The sequence below is a fragment of the Ochotona princeps genome, chromosome 2 (assembly GCF_030435755.1).
Source record: "Ochotona princeps isolate mOchPri1 chromosome 2, mOchPri1.hap1, whole genome shotgun sequence".
NCBI classification, from domain to species: Eukaryota; Metazoa; Chordata; class Mammalia; order Lagomorpha; family Ochotonidae; genus Ochotona; species Ochotona princeps.
The window spans coordinates 29493897-29510885 of NC_080833.1; the positions used below are offsets into that span (position 1 = coordinate 29493897).

Here is a 16989-nt window from a genome sequence, read left to right on the forward strand (position 1 = left end):
ATGGGGGGATCTAATTAGAGAGCACTGACTGCTACTCAGCCACATTGTTACAAGGTCCACCTTAAATGTGTGGACATTGGTGAATGTAGCAGGGAGTCGTCTGAAACAGAAGTATTGACGCAACACTGTTGAAAGTTGGGTTGCCAATGGGATCCTCCAGTGATTCCCTAACCCTGTGAGGTCCTGGGCAAGTCCACTCCATTTATCCCAGTTTGGAGGCATTTTAAAAGTTGATAGGCCTGTGGGGTGGTGCCTCGGCTAAGGCGGATCCGGCTAAGGGTTCGAGCCAGAACCACCCCGCAAGGCGGTGGACGAGCCTTTAGTCTTCTCCACGCCCATGGAGCAACGATCCCTCCGGTAAGCAGACCCCCATACGTTCGCAAACCATGAGGGCAATTTGGGAGCTGGACTAATCCAGCTCCGTCCTGCTGCTTAGGGCGGCCAGTGCACCAATTGGTGCCAGGCTCTGCCTGCTGGCCGCCCAGCGGCAAGCTCTGGGGATTTTATTATTTGTAATAGCTGCTCAGGGACACTCATGAATTAGGCCAACTTTAGTATAGGTGAAACATGAATCCCTGGCGACTGCCAGTGATAGGGACATGTAACTCTTTGCGCTTGCACCTGCAGGTCTACTTTCGTCGGGGATGCTGGGCCATGGTGTCTCTGGTAGAGGCCAAGACAGGAGAGGTCCTGAGACAATTGAGTCAGAACATTCACTGTTGGGTGCGTGATCTGCCGCCATGGAGCAGGCCATTTGGTCAGCAGGGGGGACACCCTAACTGGGTTGAGGTTCCCACCAAGGACACGAGTGCTGGAATGGGGGCTGCGTTCTAGCTAGGAAACAGTCATGGTCTCCCATGACGCTAGTATGGCAGGGATTGGATGCACCGGGCTGGGCCAGACCCCAGCACTATCTGGTGTCCTGGAGAACCAGGGTGGATGTGGGACTGACTTGGCTAGGTCTCAATCCCCTACTGAGCCATGTGTGAGCTATACATGGGTATGGACGAGCCATGGATGGGCTGAGTCATCCAGCAACAGGAACCAGAGTGGGGTGAAAGCCAGCCATGAAAAGCCACTGTTCCTGCTAGGACAGAAGGTGAACTGAGAAGGGCTGGCTCATGGACCCCCTGGTATGCGCAAAATAAGCACAAGAAGTATGATAGGAAACAGCCCCGAATGGGCCATGGAAAGTTTCCCATTGGCATACATTTGGCATGGGTCAGGGGCGTACCAGGCTGAATCAGTTCATGTCATCCACTGGCAAACCCGGGCACCGGAGGAGAGTGTGGGTCGGGCCAAGTTCGGTCGCGACTAAAACTAGTGCATGATACGGAATTCCAGGGAGAGATTACCTGTACTGGATTAGAATGCAGCACCCAACCAACACGCGTGAGAACCAGGAAGGGAGAGGGTAGAGCAGCGGGGGGATGGAGGGGCTGGTCCCCTCACCGGACAGCTACTCTCACTGGATAGTGTGGGATGGGATGGGGACAGACCAGACTGGGCAGGGCTGCAACACCTGAGCGCCGCACGTGGACTAGAACAGGGAAAAGCCAGCTTGGGCTGATTATTCCTACCAGTTCTAGCATAAATTGGAGTGGGTGAACGTTGTTTGGGCTTAACTGCAGACAGCTGGCAGAAGCTGGCACTGGGAGCTAATTCTGTCAAGTCAAACCACAGAACCACCCAAAGAGATCATAAACCGGGGCTGAGAGAGACCCAAGAGGGAAGTGGTGGGGTTCCGCCTCTTAGGTTACTACTCCCACGAGAGGGCATGAAAACTAGGACAGGGGCTGGGGTGGCTAGAAGGAGAGGCACTCAGCAATATCCGTGAGGGCTGGAGAGTTGGTTGGTTGGAGGGAACTAAGCTTCAATGCCCATTGACAGGTACTGGAGCCATATGGGAAGTGGGACAGACTGGACTAGTCTGCTATGTATACTTGCAGACCAGGGTGAGGGGCGGGCCTGGTGGCAGTTATTGTGGGTCGCCCCGACTGGGCTGCAGACCCCACTGGTTAATGAAAGAGTCGAGTGCATGCTGGGCAGAACCAGGCTGGACTGCAACACCCTTGGTTCCAGTGCAAGTTGGGACTGAGAACGGAGCCAGCCCAGCGATTGCAACCACCAACTGATTGTGGCGATGGACTGTGCTGGAACCGGTGCTAGCTGGAACATGCGGGAATCTGATCTGGGAATACCTCTAAGTCTCTTTGGTGATCTCCCCAATCGAACTGCTGGACTCAGAGCCCTGGCTAGGCGAGGACGGAGGACGGAACAGGTCAATCAACCACCTCAGCTAAACGTTGGGCAGCGAAATACTGGGCAAACGAAGACTCAAAGATGGACTGTGACAATCAGTGGCTTCTTCAATGACCTAATCGAGCTGGGAGGGATATGACTGGCAGCGATCCATAACTGGAAGACTATTAAGACCACTTGAGCAAATATCTCAGCATGCCCCACATCTGGGACCTTGGGCGGGTGGGAGACTGGGTGGGGATTCTCCCTCAATATCCCCCTTCACCTCAGATACATAAATAATATAATAAAAATATATATTAAAAAAAAGTTGATAGGCAAAGATTAGGATGAAAAGCTCCCCCTCGAATCAACCTGGAACAATGGTTAACTCTTGACTAATTAAGGTAAAGTTGGACAAAAAGCCTGAATCTCTTGGCCCAATGCCTGGCTGGAGACATGACCTTGAATACACATATGCAGGTGAAATCTCTGGGTCAGTGAGAGGAAAACTTTTGCAGGCTTCTTGACACAGGAGCCCAGTGCACCACAATTCTAGAACCTATTGGTGAAATCTTGATGACAGCTGAGGTTAGATTGGGAGGATGTGGAGATGCAGTGGCTGAGGAGACTAAGATAAAGTTGGGATGAAAATCAGGGCTTCTGAACAAACTTTATGTGAGGTGGTTGTGTTCCTTTATTTGTCCGTGTTACTAGAATGAAAATTCTATTTGACTAGGGATTGTTTGCCTATTGAACACCACAAACCACAGACATATAGGTCTGCCCCTAGGCCAGGCTTGATCTGACTTACCAAATGGACATCATTAGAAAATTCTCAGCCCATGAAGATGGTTGATTTAAAAAAAATACAGCATGGCTGGCAGCAGAAAGAGATGATCACTATAATCAACTATGTGCTGGAAGCTGGTGTTCTGATGGCAACCAATTCTCCGTGTCATAGTTCTGAAAAGGGCAGATGGCTCATGGAGACTAGCTGTGTACCATGATGGCTTAAGTGAAGTTACACCACCCATAATCTCAGCAGTTCTAGAGTTCCAATTGCACAGAAAATACAACAGGACACAATAGGCAGACTCTCAGTGATGCATCTTGCAAAGGCTGTCCTCTGTGTCTCAAGTTGAGAGAAGAGCCCTGCCTACAGCTTGCTTTTACGTGGCAAAGTTTCCAATTTATAAGCACTGTTTACATTTCACTGGCATAATTTGGACTTGATGCGGGCCTCAGCTATAATAATAAGCTGCATTGATGATTATAATATTAGAAAGTGAGAACAGGATTGATGCAAAGGTTGTGGTGACTCATGGGACCAAGGGAGGCTGGGTAATGAAGCCACCAGGCTTGAGAGCATCTCCAAACAGTGAACTTCTTAGGAACAGTCTGGGTGGAAGCCACCCAGGGTATCCCACAAGGGATTTCAAATAAACCCCTGTCACTCTCCACCTCTAGGAACAAGCAACAAGCCTAGCATTTGGTGGTTTTCTTAGGATTCTGGAGAAAACCCCTTCTACACTTGGAAGACTTGCTACCTCCCAGCTACTGAAAGAAAGCCCGATTTAAGTGGAAACCTGAACAAAAACAGACCATGTCTGCTTGACAAAAAGCCTTTCCAACACTGCTGTCTCCTGTGAGTCCCACTCAGACGTGCCTGTGGAAGTGACTTCACTTGCACCAAGACAGACTGGAGCTTTTTGTCAGCCTCACAAGTGCCTCCCAGCAGTGCCCACTGGGATGTTAGCCCAACAAAACGCCCTATTGCTTTTACCAAGTGCAGACAATTACTAGCCTGTTATTGGATATCCATGGAGACTGCCTCAGTGACTGGAGAACATAAAATAATCACTAAACCTGAGAAACCTTTATGCCCCAGCTAATCTCCAAGAAACATTCTGATAGGGAAGGCAGAGTCCAGAAAATTCCACAATAAAATGAAAATGGTTTACCCAGGAGCATGAAGGGGGAGGTTTTCAAAGAGGTACCCATGATATCCAGAGGCAGGTAGCCTCTTTTTCTTTAGGACTGATGCTGGCCTGATCTGAGGAGCTGCCAGAATCTACACAGACAGTACCCTAGAAAAAACCCTAAAGTGACCAGAGTGGTTTGGCGTGATGACAGCAGTTCCAAGGTATAGGGATGGTATCTTGTTCGGAAGATTTTTCACGATGAGAACACAGAAGGTGGGGGACAGTGTTGTTGCCCAGAAAGTTAAGCCATTATTTGCAACTCCGGCATCCTATTTCAGAGTGCTGGTCTGAGGGCCAGCTGCTCTGCTTCTCATTCCACTTCCTGCTGATGCACGCAGGAAGGCAGCAGAAGACAATCCAAGCGCTTAGGCTCCTGCCACCCACGTAAGTGACCCAGATGGGGTTCCAGACTCCTGATTCGGCTTGACCAGCCATGGCCGTTTGGGGAGTGAACCAACAGATGAAAAGCTCTCTCTCTTTCTTTCTCTTTGCCTTTCAATAAAATCCCAATAAAAAATCTTTATTGAAAAGACCAGCAGATGAACAATTCTTACTGAAGAAAATAAGCATGTATCAGCTCAGTAGGGGGTGAATTGCATACTGTTTTCCGAATAGTGACTGAATAATTGAGCAATGGTAAGGCGGCCTTTGTATTCAGCTTTCTCCTGATTGGGGGCAGTGGTCAATGATCTGACCACGTGGTCAGGTAGACAGGCAGTGGAAAACTGAACTAATAAAGGGATGCCTGTATGGGGTGCAGCCCTGTGGAAATCACTTTGGATTTTTAAGGGGTGCATTAATGTAGGACACAGCAGTGCCCATCAGGAGAACCCTCTTCCAGGATCAGAAAGTGGTAAAACCACTAAAGGGATCTTCTGGTAGATCCTCCGGAGGTGGCCTCATGGGTCCATGCATCAGTGCAGAGATGGCGGAGTCTGGGTGTCTTTCTATTGCAGCCTGAGAGGCTATAATAAGAAATGTTCCATCTTCAAGAGGGTCAGACTGCTCACGGTTATGCGCAAAGGCCCCTGGGGTAAGGTTCAGCACACAGCCTGCAAGTGGATTACATTGGACCCAAGCCTTAGCCCTGGGGGCTATAAATGGGTCCAGCCAGGAATAGACACCTACTTTGAACTGGGCTGTGTATGGCCAGTGGTAGCTGCAAAAGCTCCAATACTATTAAAGGTTTGGAACAGAAGGTTCTGTGCCATTTTAGGTCTCTGAGTCGCATTTCTTCAGCCCACAGTCTCCTCTAGTGGGCTAAGAAATTCCACAGTAAATGAACATATCATGTTGCCTGGCATCCCCAGAGCAACAGTTTCATAGACGATTGAGTTGGGCAGTGAGACATTTATGGGCTAAATGGGGAGATAGAGGCATGTGGGGCTGGCTTTCAGGCCTTCAGTGTTTGCTTGCACTCAGTAGGAGTGCAGCTGAAGAAGTAAGCTCCGCTCAGTTTCCCTGGTGGCACTGGGGAAAGGTTTGGGAAAGAATGACAGTGTGACTACGCAGTTTTTGCCAAAGAGAAGCTTGCTGGTATGGCTCCACTGTTTGCTTTTAATTTCTCCCCCCGCCCCCTCATCTCAACTTTCACCACACTCTCTTGACACGATGGCCATCGGACCAGTGCTGTACGAAGGGATGTTTTCTGTTAAATAGCACACAGCCACTTGTTTGTTTGACTTAAGCAATGAGAATTACCTCAATGCCCATGATGGCATTATTAGTCAAATCTGGATAATGCTCATGTGTCATTCAACTATTTGCATATTTTTTGAGAAACCCTGCACCCATGTGGGAGACCCAGAAAAAAACTCCTGGCTCCTGGCTTCTGATCAGCTCAGCTCTGGCTATGGTGGCCACTTGGGGCGCAAAAATTTAAAAATAAGTAAACCTTTAAAAAACAATAAAGAAAAATTATATGGGCTTCATCTTCACCATAATTTTAACACTTTTTAAAAAAATTTTTGGCTCTTTATTTGAGAGACAGAGAAAGAAAGGAACAGTTAAAGACAGAGAGAGAATGTGTGTGTGTGTGTTTGTATTCTATCTTCTGTCTCATGCACCAAATGCCCACCTGGGCTGGGTCTGGGCCAGGCAAAGCCAGGAGCACAAAACTTAATCTAGGTCTCCCATAGGGGTGGTAGGACTCCAAAGCCTTGCCTTCCAGGCTAGGCACAGTAGGAAGCTGGAACCCGGAGCCAGAACCAGAGCTGGGCATCAAACCTGCACACTCCAACACAGACATGAGCACACACACCAATGTCTTCACTGTTGGACTAAATGCCTTTCCTTTTCCCTTTTTAAAGCAAATTATCTACTCATGAACTGCTGCTTCTTTGAGACAATGTCCTCCTAAGACATTTGGAAAGCATCTATGATTTCACCTTTCTTCTACCCAAACTTCACTACAAATTTGCTGTTCTTGCTCCAATTTTAGCGGGATTTATCGACTTATCTGATGGTGGTTCTTTTCAAACATATATTTTTTTGTGTGTCTCTACTTGGACTTTGTTCATACATGTTATAACAACTTAATATTGTTTATTTTGATGCAAATTATCTTAAAACATTTTTAAGATTTATTTATTTTTACTGGAAGGGCAGATTTACAGGGAGAAAGTAAGACAAAGAGATCGATTCCAGGCCACGGGCTCACTCCCCAAATGACCATAACTGCTGAAGCTGTACCAATTTGAAGCCAGGAGCCAAGAGCTTTTTCGTGGTCTCCCACAAGGGTACAGAGTCCCAAGGCCTTGGGCCACCCAGGGAGCTGAATGGGAAATGGAGCAGCTGGAACATGAACCGGCACCCATGGGATCCTAAAGCATGCAAGGTGAGGATTTAGCCACTGAGCTATCCCAATGTGTTTTCTAAGAACATTTTAAAAAGTCCCTGTATGTATGAAGCATAACACATTAATTATATCAGATTTTTTTTAAAAGATGTATGTATGTATGTATGTATGTATGTATGTATTTATTTATTTATTTAGAAAAAGCTAGGGAGAGAAAGTGAGAATCAGAGAGAGAAGGCTGCCATGGCAAGGGCTGAATTAAGTCAACACTGGGGGCCAAGGGATTCACCTGGGACTCCCACGCGGGGAGCAGGCGGCCAAACACTTGAGCCACCTTCTGCTGCTCTGCTAGGCTATTAGCAGGGAGTTGGATCAAAAGCAGAGCATCTGGGACCCAAACTGGGATCTGTATGGAATGCTGGTGTCACAGGCAGCAGCTTTTCCAGTTACGCCGCAACATTACACCCTTCCCAAAATATTTCTAATTATCAATGAAGGAGAAGAGTGTTACAGAATCTAGAGCCAAAGAAAGACAGACTGACAACTGGAAGTCCATTTTGATCCTTAGTCTTCATTTCTGGAAGACATTTTTAGAGTTGCAAATCATGTAAGCAGCGTGAACAGGTAGAAAAAAAAAAAAGAAGTATTTCTTAACTCCAGTTCCAAAAGTACTATATAAATAGTTTGCATACCTATCATGTATCTATTATCTATTTGTCTATTTATCTATGATCTAACCCTCTGAGTATACATATGTGTGTACAGCTTTTGTGGCTTTGAATTCCTTCCTAAGCATTACTCGCATTCTTCAGTACCTGGAGGTATTGTGTCAGAATTTGTCTCACAGACCTGTAAGCTATTAATGTTAAGGCCACAGCCTACATTAATCCCTTAAATCTTGTGTCTCTAGGAGCAAACATACATGTTCTAACCTTATGCTTGCTATTTCTTGGTGTCAAATACTTGAAATTCAGACTCTTCCATGTTATATTCTGCCACATTATTTTTGTTGTTATTGCTGTTTATTTTTTTAAAACATTTGCTTATTTTCATTTGGAAGGCAGATTTAACGGAGACAAGCAGTGAGAGAGAGACATCTTCCATCCACCTGTTCATTCCGCCAAATGGCCTCAATGGCCAGAGCTAAGCTAATTTGAATCCAGAAGCCAGGAGCTTCTTCTGGATCTCTCACACTGGTACGGGGTTCCAAGGCCTTGGGCCACCCTCCACTTTTTCCCAGGTCACAAGCAGGGAGCTGGAGCAGGAGTGGAACAGGGGCCAGCACGTTGGCTCAACTGGTTAATCCTCTACCTTCAAGAACCAGCATGTCTTATGGATGCCGATTTGTGCTCTAGCTGCTCCACTTCCCATCCAGCTCCCTGCTTACAGGAAAGCAGCACAGGATTACACAACGCCTTGGGAGACTATACTTACTTACGTGGGAGACCTGGAGGAAGCCCCTGGCTCCCAGTTTTGGATTGGCTCAGCTCAGGCCATTATGGCCCCTTGGGGAGTGAACCAGCAGATGGAACCTCTTTCTCTCTGTCTCTCCTTCTTTTTGTAAATCTGCCTTTAAAAAAAGAAATCAGGAACCAGGACATGAACCAGCATCCAGTTCACCAGCAGATGGAGGATTAGTATGATATGTGATAGCATAGTAGCTAAGCCTCTTGCCTGCAGCACTGGCATCCCATATGGGCATCAGTTCAAGTCCCTGTTGCTCAATTTCTGTTGCAGCTCCTTGCTATGACCTGGGGAAACAGCAGAGGATGGCTCAAGTCCTGGGGCCCCTGCACCCACGTGGGAGACCTCGAAGGAACTTCTGGCTCTTCCCTTGGAATAGACTCCCTCCAACTGTTACAGCCATTTAGGGAATGAACCAGCAGAAATTCTCTCTCTGAAACTCTGCCTTTCTAATAAAAATAAAATACATCATTTCAAAAAAATTTTTTTTCTGGGCCTGGCATGATAGCCTATTGGCTAAATCCTCACCTTGAAAAGATTTAATAGTGCTGGGATCCCACATGGGCATTGGTTCATGTCCTGCTGCTCACTTCCCACCCAGCTCCCTACTTGTGGCCTGGGAAAGCAGTCAAGGATGACCCAAAGCCTTGGGACCCTGCAACCACATGGGAGACCCAGAAGAAGCTCCTGGCTCCTCGCTTAGGATCAGTTCAGCTCCAGCCATTGTAGCCACCTTGGGAGTGACTCAGCAGATGGAAGATATCTCTGTCTCTCCTTCTCTCTGTATATCTGTCTTTCCAATAAACACAAAATAAATAGTTAAAAAAATTGCTTTCCTACCTAAGCTATATACTTGGGCCTTCTATTGTTGCAACTCACAAAGCCTGATAATTAGAATTTCTAGTGATGTGCTGTTTGCGGCAGTTCATTAACTGTGATTCACTTCAGAACGATGTGCTGTCCCCGGCCACCCAAAAATTGACTGGAGCAATTTCATGGGCCTGAAACATGTAAAACAGAGTTAACTGATATATCACTGACATAAGAAACAGAAAGTTTTGGCTTAGACTCTCAGTTCAAAGCAAATTTTAGCATTCAGGCCCATTGGTACATGGGACAGGAAGTGCTTCTGCCTGCAACAAACATGCTGCAGCTGTTGAACACTTGACTAAAAAATTATTGATCTGTAGGACAAGTGTTTAATCATTGATTAAGATGCTTGCAGCCCACTTCACAGAACCTGAGTCTGACCCCAGCTCCTGCCCTCGGTTCTGGCTTCCTGTTAATGCAGACTCTGAGAAGCTGTGATGATGGCACAAGTTCTTGGTTCCCTAAACCAACATGGCAGATCTGGATTTAGTTTCAGGCTCCAGGTTTTGGACTGGCCCAGTCTCCATTTGGGAGATGAATCATCAACATATGGTAGTATATATTCCCTCTCTTCATTTGTCTGTTTTCTCTCTCACGAATAAATAATGAAATCAAATGAAAAGCATGTTTAAAGGTTCAATATTCTCATAATGGAAATTCTATTTTAAAAAGTATTGATTTCCTGGCTTGGTGCAGTAGCCTGGTGGCTGGGGTCCTTTGCTTGCATCCCAGGATCCTACGTGGGCACCGGCTTGCATCCTGGCTGTTCCACTTCCCATCCAGCTCCCTGCTTGAGGCCTGGGAAAGCACTGGAGGATAGCCCAAAGCCTCAGGACCCTGTCCTGTACTCATGTGGGAGACCTGGAAGAAGCTCCTGCCTCCTGGCTTTGGATCAGCTCAACTCTGGCCATTGTGGCAACTTGGGGAGTGAAACAGTAGACGGAAGATCTTTCTCTCTGTCTCTCCTTTCTAGAATTCTGACTTTCCAATAAAATAAATAATCTTTAAAAAAAGTATTGATTTTCAACAATGAAAGCTATCAGGGAGACAACTGAATATCCACATGCAAAAGAACAAAGTTGAATCCCCTACCTCACACCATAGATAAAATAAATCAACATAAATCATAACAGACTTAAAAGGAGTTACTAAGTCATAAACCTGCTGGAGTAAGTCTTCATGACCTTGGGTTAACCAGTGATTTCTTAGCTATGACATCAAAAGCCCCAGTGACAAAAGAAAAAAGTAATAAAATTAGAAATTTTATGCTGTAAAGGACACTATAAGGAAAAAAGACAATCCATAAAACAGAAGAAAATATTGGAAACGCCATTTATATGATAAGGGACTTGTGTAAAATATATAAAAAACTCTCAAATTTGGTAAAAGTAAAAATTACATAACTCCATTTCAAACTGAGCAAAGAAAATTCTTAAAATATTTAAACTGTATCTTTATTTGAGAGGAGATGGAGTGGGGAGACACAGAGAGACAAACAGAAGGAGAGTTCACAGCTACTAGCTCCCACCCCCTAAAATGCCCACAACAGCAGAGCTGGACTAGGGCCAAAGGGGGAACCAGGAATACAACTGGGGTTCCACTGGGTTCCACTCGGGAACCCAGTGACATACGTCATCACCACCACCTCCCAAGGTCTGCGTTAGCAGAAAGTTGGACTCTGGAGCCAAAACCAAGAATGAAATCTAGGCATCCTAATAGGAACATTGGACATCTTAGCCTCAAAGCTAAATATCTGCTCCAGGAGAAAAGGATTTAATTCTTTCTCCAAAGAAAATATCTAAACAACCAGTAAGATCCTGTACAAATGCTCAATATCATTCATCATTGGTTATCAGAGAAATTCCAATCAAATTCACAAGGAGGTACTATTTACATCAATAAAATATCAACCTAATCTCTGAGGAAGGTAGAGGAAAAGACATTGAATTCAACTGGTGGTTGAGAGCCAACCAGTGGCTCCTCAGCCATGCTTACACAATGAATGCTCACTAGAAACTCTGGGCACTAAAGCTTGGTGGAGCTTCCTGCTGACACACTACTGTGCTAGGAGGATGAGGCACTTTGATTCCACAAGGAGAGGACTGTTTTAGAGACTTCTCGTGCCAAATTTTATAAGGCTTCTTTCATTGTATCTCTTTATTTGGGTTGCCTCAAGAAGTATCCATTCTAATACTGTTGTGGTAAGTATAGATAGAATCAGTACTTGAGATGGGGTTGCATCCCCGTCAAGGTAGCTAAATGGCAGGCTTTTAGCCCAGGTTTTAAGATGCTGCCTAGCATGCCCACATCCCACCCTGGAGCTCCAGCTCCTGATTCTAGCTTCCTGCTACTGTGAACTCTTGAGTATTTGGGTTTCTGCTACCCCTGTAAGAGTCCTGGATGGAATTTCTTGCTCCCAGCTTCAGCTCTCTGGCCATTACAGGCATTTGAGGAGTGAACCAGTGGATGGTAGCCCTCTCCCTCTCTGTGTCTGCTCTTTGCTCTCAATTAAAAAAACATTTTTTAAAGATTTATTTATTTTTATGGCAAAGTCAGATGTACAGAGAGAAGAGACAGAGAGGAAGATATTCCATCCAATAATTCACTCCCCAAGTGACCACAACAGCTGGTGCTGTGCCAATCCGAAGCCAGGAACCAGGAACCTCCTCCGGGTCTCCCACACAGGTGCAGGGTCCCAAGGCTTTGGGCCATCCTCGACTGCTTTCCCAAGTCACAAGCAGAGAGCTGAATGGGAAGTGGGACTGCCGCTATTAGAACTGGCACCCATATGGGAACCCAGCGCGTTCAAGGCGAGGACTTTAGCCGCTAGGCCACCACACTGGGCCCAATTAAAAAATTTTAAACTGTATTTGTAATAAGTAGAAAATATCATAAACAAAAAATTCATTTAGGGGCTGATGTTGTAGCACATCAGGTTAAGCCATTACCTGCAATGCAGCATCCCATATGAGCACCAGTTCCAGCTTCCAATCCAGCACTGCACCAGTTCTCTGCCCAACATCTTTCTTTCTTGGCAGCCTGTAGTGAACAGAGAGAAGAAAAGCTATCAGCTATCAGCTGAAAATTGGAGAAAAATTTGCTGATTGTAAGTATCAGAACTGGCATAACCATTCAATCTTATTATTATCTCAGTTAATTCTGACAGTCAATCCATTCTGCAGGTTCATTTTACAATGAGGACACTGAGACAATAGCTTACAAAGAAACCCACAACGGGAGCCGGCACTATGGGCTGGGGGCTTAAGTGGCTGTTCCACTTCCAATCCACTTCCTGCACTTGGAAAAGCAATGGAAAACAAGCCACGTGCTTGGGCCCCTGCACCCCGGAGCTCTTGGCTTCATCCTGGAACCACTCTTGTAGTTGTGGTCATTGAAGGTTCTTTCCCTCTGTCTCGCCTGCTTTCTCTCTGTGTAACTCTAACTTTGCATTTCAAGAATATAAATAAATCTTAAACAAAAATCCAAAGTAGCCCACAACCTAGCTGATATTTGAGTCCACCTCTGTGTTTGACCCATGTGCCTCTGCAGGTTGGCAGAGAGCAGAAGGACCTCCCCGGCTCCATCTCCGTCCGATACTGGCTGCGCCAGCTGCAGTGGAGTCAGAGCTGTGCTGGCACAGGAACAAGTCAGGAAGGGAAGGCAGATTCAAGGCACTGTGTTACCTGCCGCCAATCCTCCACCACAGGAAGATGGAGTGACCTCTGGTGGCCTGAGAAGAGCCAGTTCCACACCATGTGGAGTACCAGGAAGGGAAGCTTGCCTTAGCAGATATAATTGTGAATGATAAGGAAGGTGGCAGGAGTTGGAAATATCTCAACCAATTGTTACTAAATCATTATTTCACCTTTGTTCTATGCACCTTTTGACCTTCATGGCATTTAGTTGCATGCTGTTCTTGTTATTCTTGACCAATTTTCCATTCTCTCTCTCTGATAAGAGGAACCACCACCTCTTATCAGACGTCTTTAATCCTGACCTTCTTCCTTACTAATGCTACGTCTTCCATAATCACATGAATTCTCCATTCCTTAGTTTTCTCTTTTCAATTCCCACCATATACATTTGTATCCCTCTGATATTCTTTCTCTCCCTACTCCCTCCTTCCTTCCTCCTCCCTCGCTTCCAGTCTATTATGTATTTATTTATTTCATACGTGTTTATTTTTTTATTTGGTAGAGTAATAGAGAGAGGGAAAGAGACATACATATACACAGATTTTTCATTTTCTGGTTCACTCCCATATTGCCTGCAACAGGCAGGAGTAGGCCATGCAGAAATCTGGAGCTAGAAACATCCAGGTTTCCCACGTGGATGGTAGAAACTCAAGCTGCTATCCATCATACGCTGCATCCAAGGAGCATTAGCAGAAAACTGGGTCAGAAGCACAGAGGAGCTGGAACTCCAACCAAACACTCCAATAAGAGCTGTGGGCAGCCCAAACAACAGCTTCATTGCGTTGCATCCTAATGACTGCCTACCCCTCATTCTTTTTAAAGTTGCATTAAGTCTATTGCAATTCATTCAGTCATAACTTGGATGATGACATTCTCTTTAATGTTAGTGTTTAACCACTGCAAATGATGCCACAATGAACATCCTCATAGATGCAGCCCAGTGCTTTTCTTTTACAGAATGCCTACCATGAAGGTGGATTTGTAGCTGAAAGAACATATTTTATTTTTAATTTGAAGATATTTTTTATTAGAAAGATTCACTGAGAGAAGGAGAGACAGAAAGATCTCCCATCCCAAAAATGGCCACAATGGCTGGAGTTGAGGTTCTCTAAAGCCAGGAGCCAGGAACTTCTCCCAAGTAGGTGCAGGGTCCTAAGGCTTTGGGTCAACTGCTTTCCCAGGCCACAAGCAGGGAGCTAGATGGGCAGCTGAGACACAAACCAGTGCACTTCTGGGATGCCATGCTTGGAGGTAGAGGATTAGCTAGGTAGGCCATCCCACCTAGTCCTCAAAGTGCCATCTAATCCTGTCATCTCTCCTGTAGCTATAGTTTTTTTTTTTTTTCTCTCACTTCTAAGATTAAAATTTTTGTCTTCCTTTCTTGGTGAGACATTTAGGGAGCTCATCTAATTTATTACCCTTCTTGAAAATATATTGCTGTAAGAAGCTGGCACAATGATACAAAAGGCTAATCTTCCATCCTGTGGTACCAGCATCCTATATGGATGCCAGTTCATATTCTCAGTGCTCCACTTCTGATCCAACTCCTTGCTTATGGCCTGGAAAAGCAATAGAGGATGGTTCAAGTGCTTGGGACTCTACACTACGTGGGAGACTTTTGGGGGGTCTTTTCTCCAGCAGGCCCCGAGACCACCAAGGATTGAGACAACAGTGCCTTTCTTGCAGCAGAAACACTGGAGACAAACTGATGGTGAAGGATGTCCATTTATTTAAGAGAAGTCACAAGTTTATATAGAAGAAGCCGGCAGGCAGAAGAGTGGTGGCAACAGTACTTCCAGATAACAACATTGTGACTGGCTAACAGATGTATCTAGCTCTCTGGATCCTCTAATAAAGTTAAAGGTCAGCAAGCACAAAAAATTGTATCTAACCTGCTGAAAAGCAGGATGAATGCAACATTTGACTTTCTAGAGTTGTTTACAAAGGAAGTCCTAGCAGAGTAGGGAAGAGAGACTGGGGTGCAGCCCATGCTTCTTGTTGTATGCCCAGGGCACAGGCCATGTTGGGGTCTGTTAGCTAAAGGCACAGTGTGTCATGCGTCTAAGGCTTCCCATATGGGCTAGGCAGGCAGAGATCCAGGAGCCATCTCCCATAGGAGACCTGGAAAAAGCTCCCAGCTTCAGATTAGCTCAGTTCTGGCTGTGACAGCCATTTGAGGAGTGAACCAATGAATGGTAGACCTTCACTATCTCTCTTTTCTCTGTAATATCTGCCTTTCCAATAAAAACAAATTTATCTTTAAAAAAGAATATACTTTTAAAAATGTGTATGGCTTTCAGATTGATGCATCTCCCCTGTGGGTGGCAGGAATGCAATTACTTGAGCCACTATTGCTGCCTCCAGGGGGCTGAATTGGCAGGTAGCTGGAGGCAGGACTTAAATTCAAGGGCTCTGAGATGGGAGAGATGGCTTCTTCACTGCTAGGCTTTTTCTTGTAATTATTTTTTTCTACGACACTTCTCCATTTTAGTTATGGTTGCTTTTCTGTTCCCTGTGCTCACACACCTTTTTCTAATGCTATATAAAAAATGAACAAATTTCACTGAAGAGTCCTGTTTCCTCATTTCTTGCTTATTTTTCCTTCACAGGATATTTAGAATAATTTCATATCCCCATTTCCTCCAATACGAACTTCCTCTTGCTTCTCTCCTACCTCAGCTTGAGTTTTGTACAGATGATTTGGTACTCTGAGGTCATTTTTCAAATGATTTCCATTTCAGTTATTCTTATTTTAACCTTCATATTATGTATTTCCAGAGAATGTATCAACATTATTTGGGTACAGAGATGAGGATATGCCAAGATATTTGAGGAAATAAATGTGCATCATAAGAAAACTTCTGGGATTGGTGCTGTAGCATACCAGAATAAGCTACTGTCTGTGACACCAGCATCACATACCTAGTCTCAGCAGCTCTACTTCTAATCCAGCTCCCTGCTGATGACCTGGGAAAGTAGTGAAGATGGCCCAACTGCTTGAGCCCCCACACCCACAATGGAGACCTGGAAGAAGCTCCTGAATCCCGGCTTTGGACCAGCCCAACTTGGCTGTTGCAGCTACTTTAAGAGTGAACTAGCAAATAGAAGATACCACTCCTTTTCTCTCTAACTCTGCCTTTCAAATTAAAAACAAAAGCATTTGTAAAAACTATGCAAGGATTTGAAGTTTTTTCACCAGATTTCTGTTTTAAATTTCAGTTCTTTCATCTTTTTTTTTAAAAAAGATTTATTTATTTTTATTACAAAGTCAGATATACAGAGAGGAGGAGAGATAGAGAGGAAGATCTTCTGTCCAATGATTCACTCCCCAAATGACCGCAACAAATGGTGCTATGCCGATCCGAAGCCAGGAGCCAGGAGCTTCGTCCAGGTCTCCCACACTGCTGCCTCTCGAGATGTACATCAGCAGGAAACTGGAGTCAAAAGCAGAGCTAGGTGTTCAAACCTGGCACTCTGATGACTGATGTGTTTTATCCTTATGCTTGTGTAAACTGCCCCCTCTTCTAGATGTCCCCACCCTCTCTTTGCCTAGTTAACACCTGTTGATTCGATGGCTCTGAGCTCAAACTTATCCCCAGGGAAGTCTTCACCATTCCCCAAGCCAAGTTAAAACCTCCATTTGTACACACTCATCACCTCTGGCCCTTTTCCTCTTTAGTACTTGCAAGATTGCAATTAGGTTGTGATTATTTGAATATTGTCTGTCATCCCCTAAAGGATTAGAAGTTCTAGGAAGTGAGACAGCAGGCTGCTTTTCATTTGTCCTCAGCCAGGACAGCATGGTAGTACAAGGCCTAGTGCACAGAAGGTACTCAGTAATGAACACATGGAATATCTGGATACGCAACACAAGAGAGACCTAGACCATGGGACCTCAGGAGATGAAACCACACCAAATGGTCTTTTTAAAGCAACC

General features: G+C 45.3%; 1 protein-coding gene across 1 annotated transcript in view; it reads right to left on the reverse strand.

Moving 5' to 3' along the window:
• The window catches only part of RHBDL2 (rhomboid like 2), an 89828-nt gene extending 77398 nt beyond the window's left edge, over positions 1 to 12430 (reverse strand). Inside the window, exon 1 of the mRNA XM_058679219.1 lies at positions 12306 to 12430. Within this exon, the coding sequence (XP_058535202.1) occupies positions 12306 to 12379 (74 nt within the window). The 5' untranslated portion in view covers positions 12380 to 12430. The remainder of the gene's footprint in view (positions 1 to 12305) is intronic.
• Positions 12431 to 16989: the final 4559 nt, after the last annotated feature.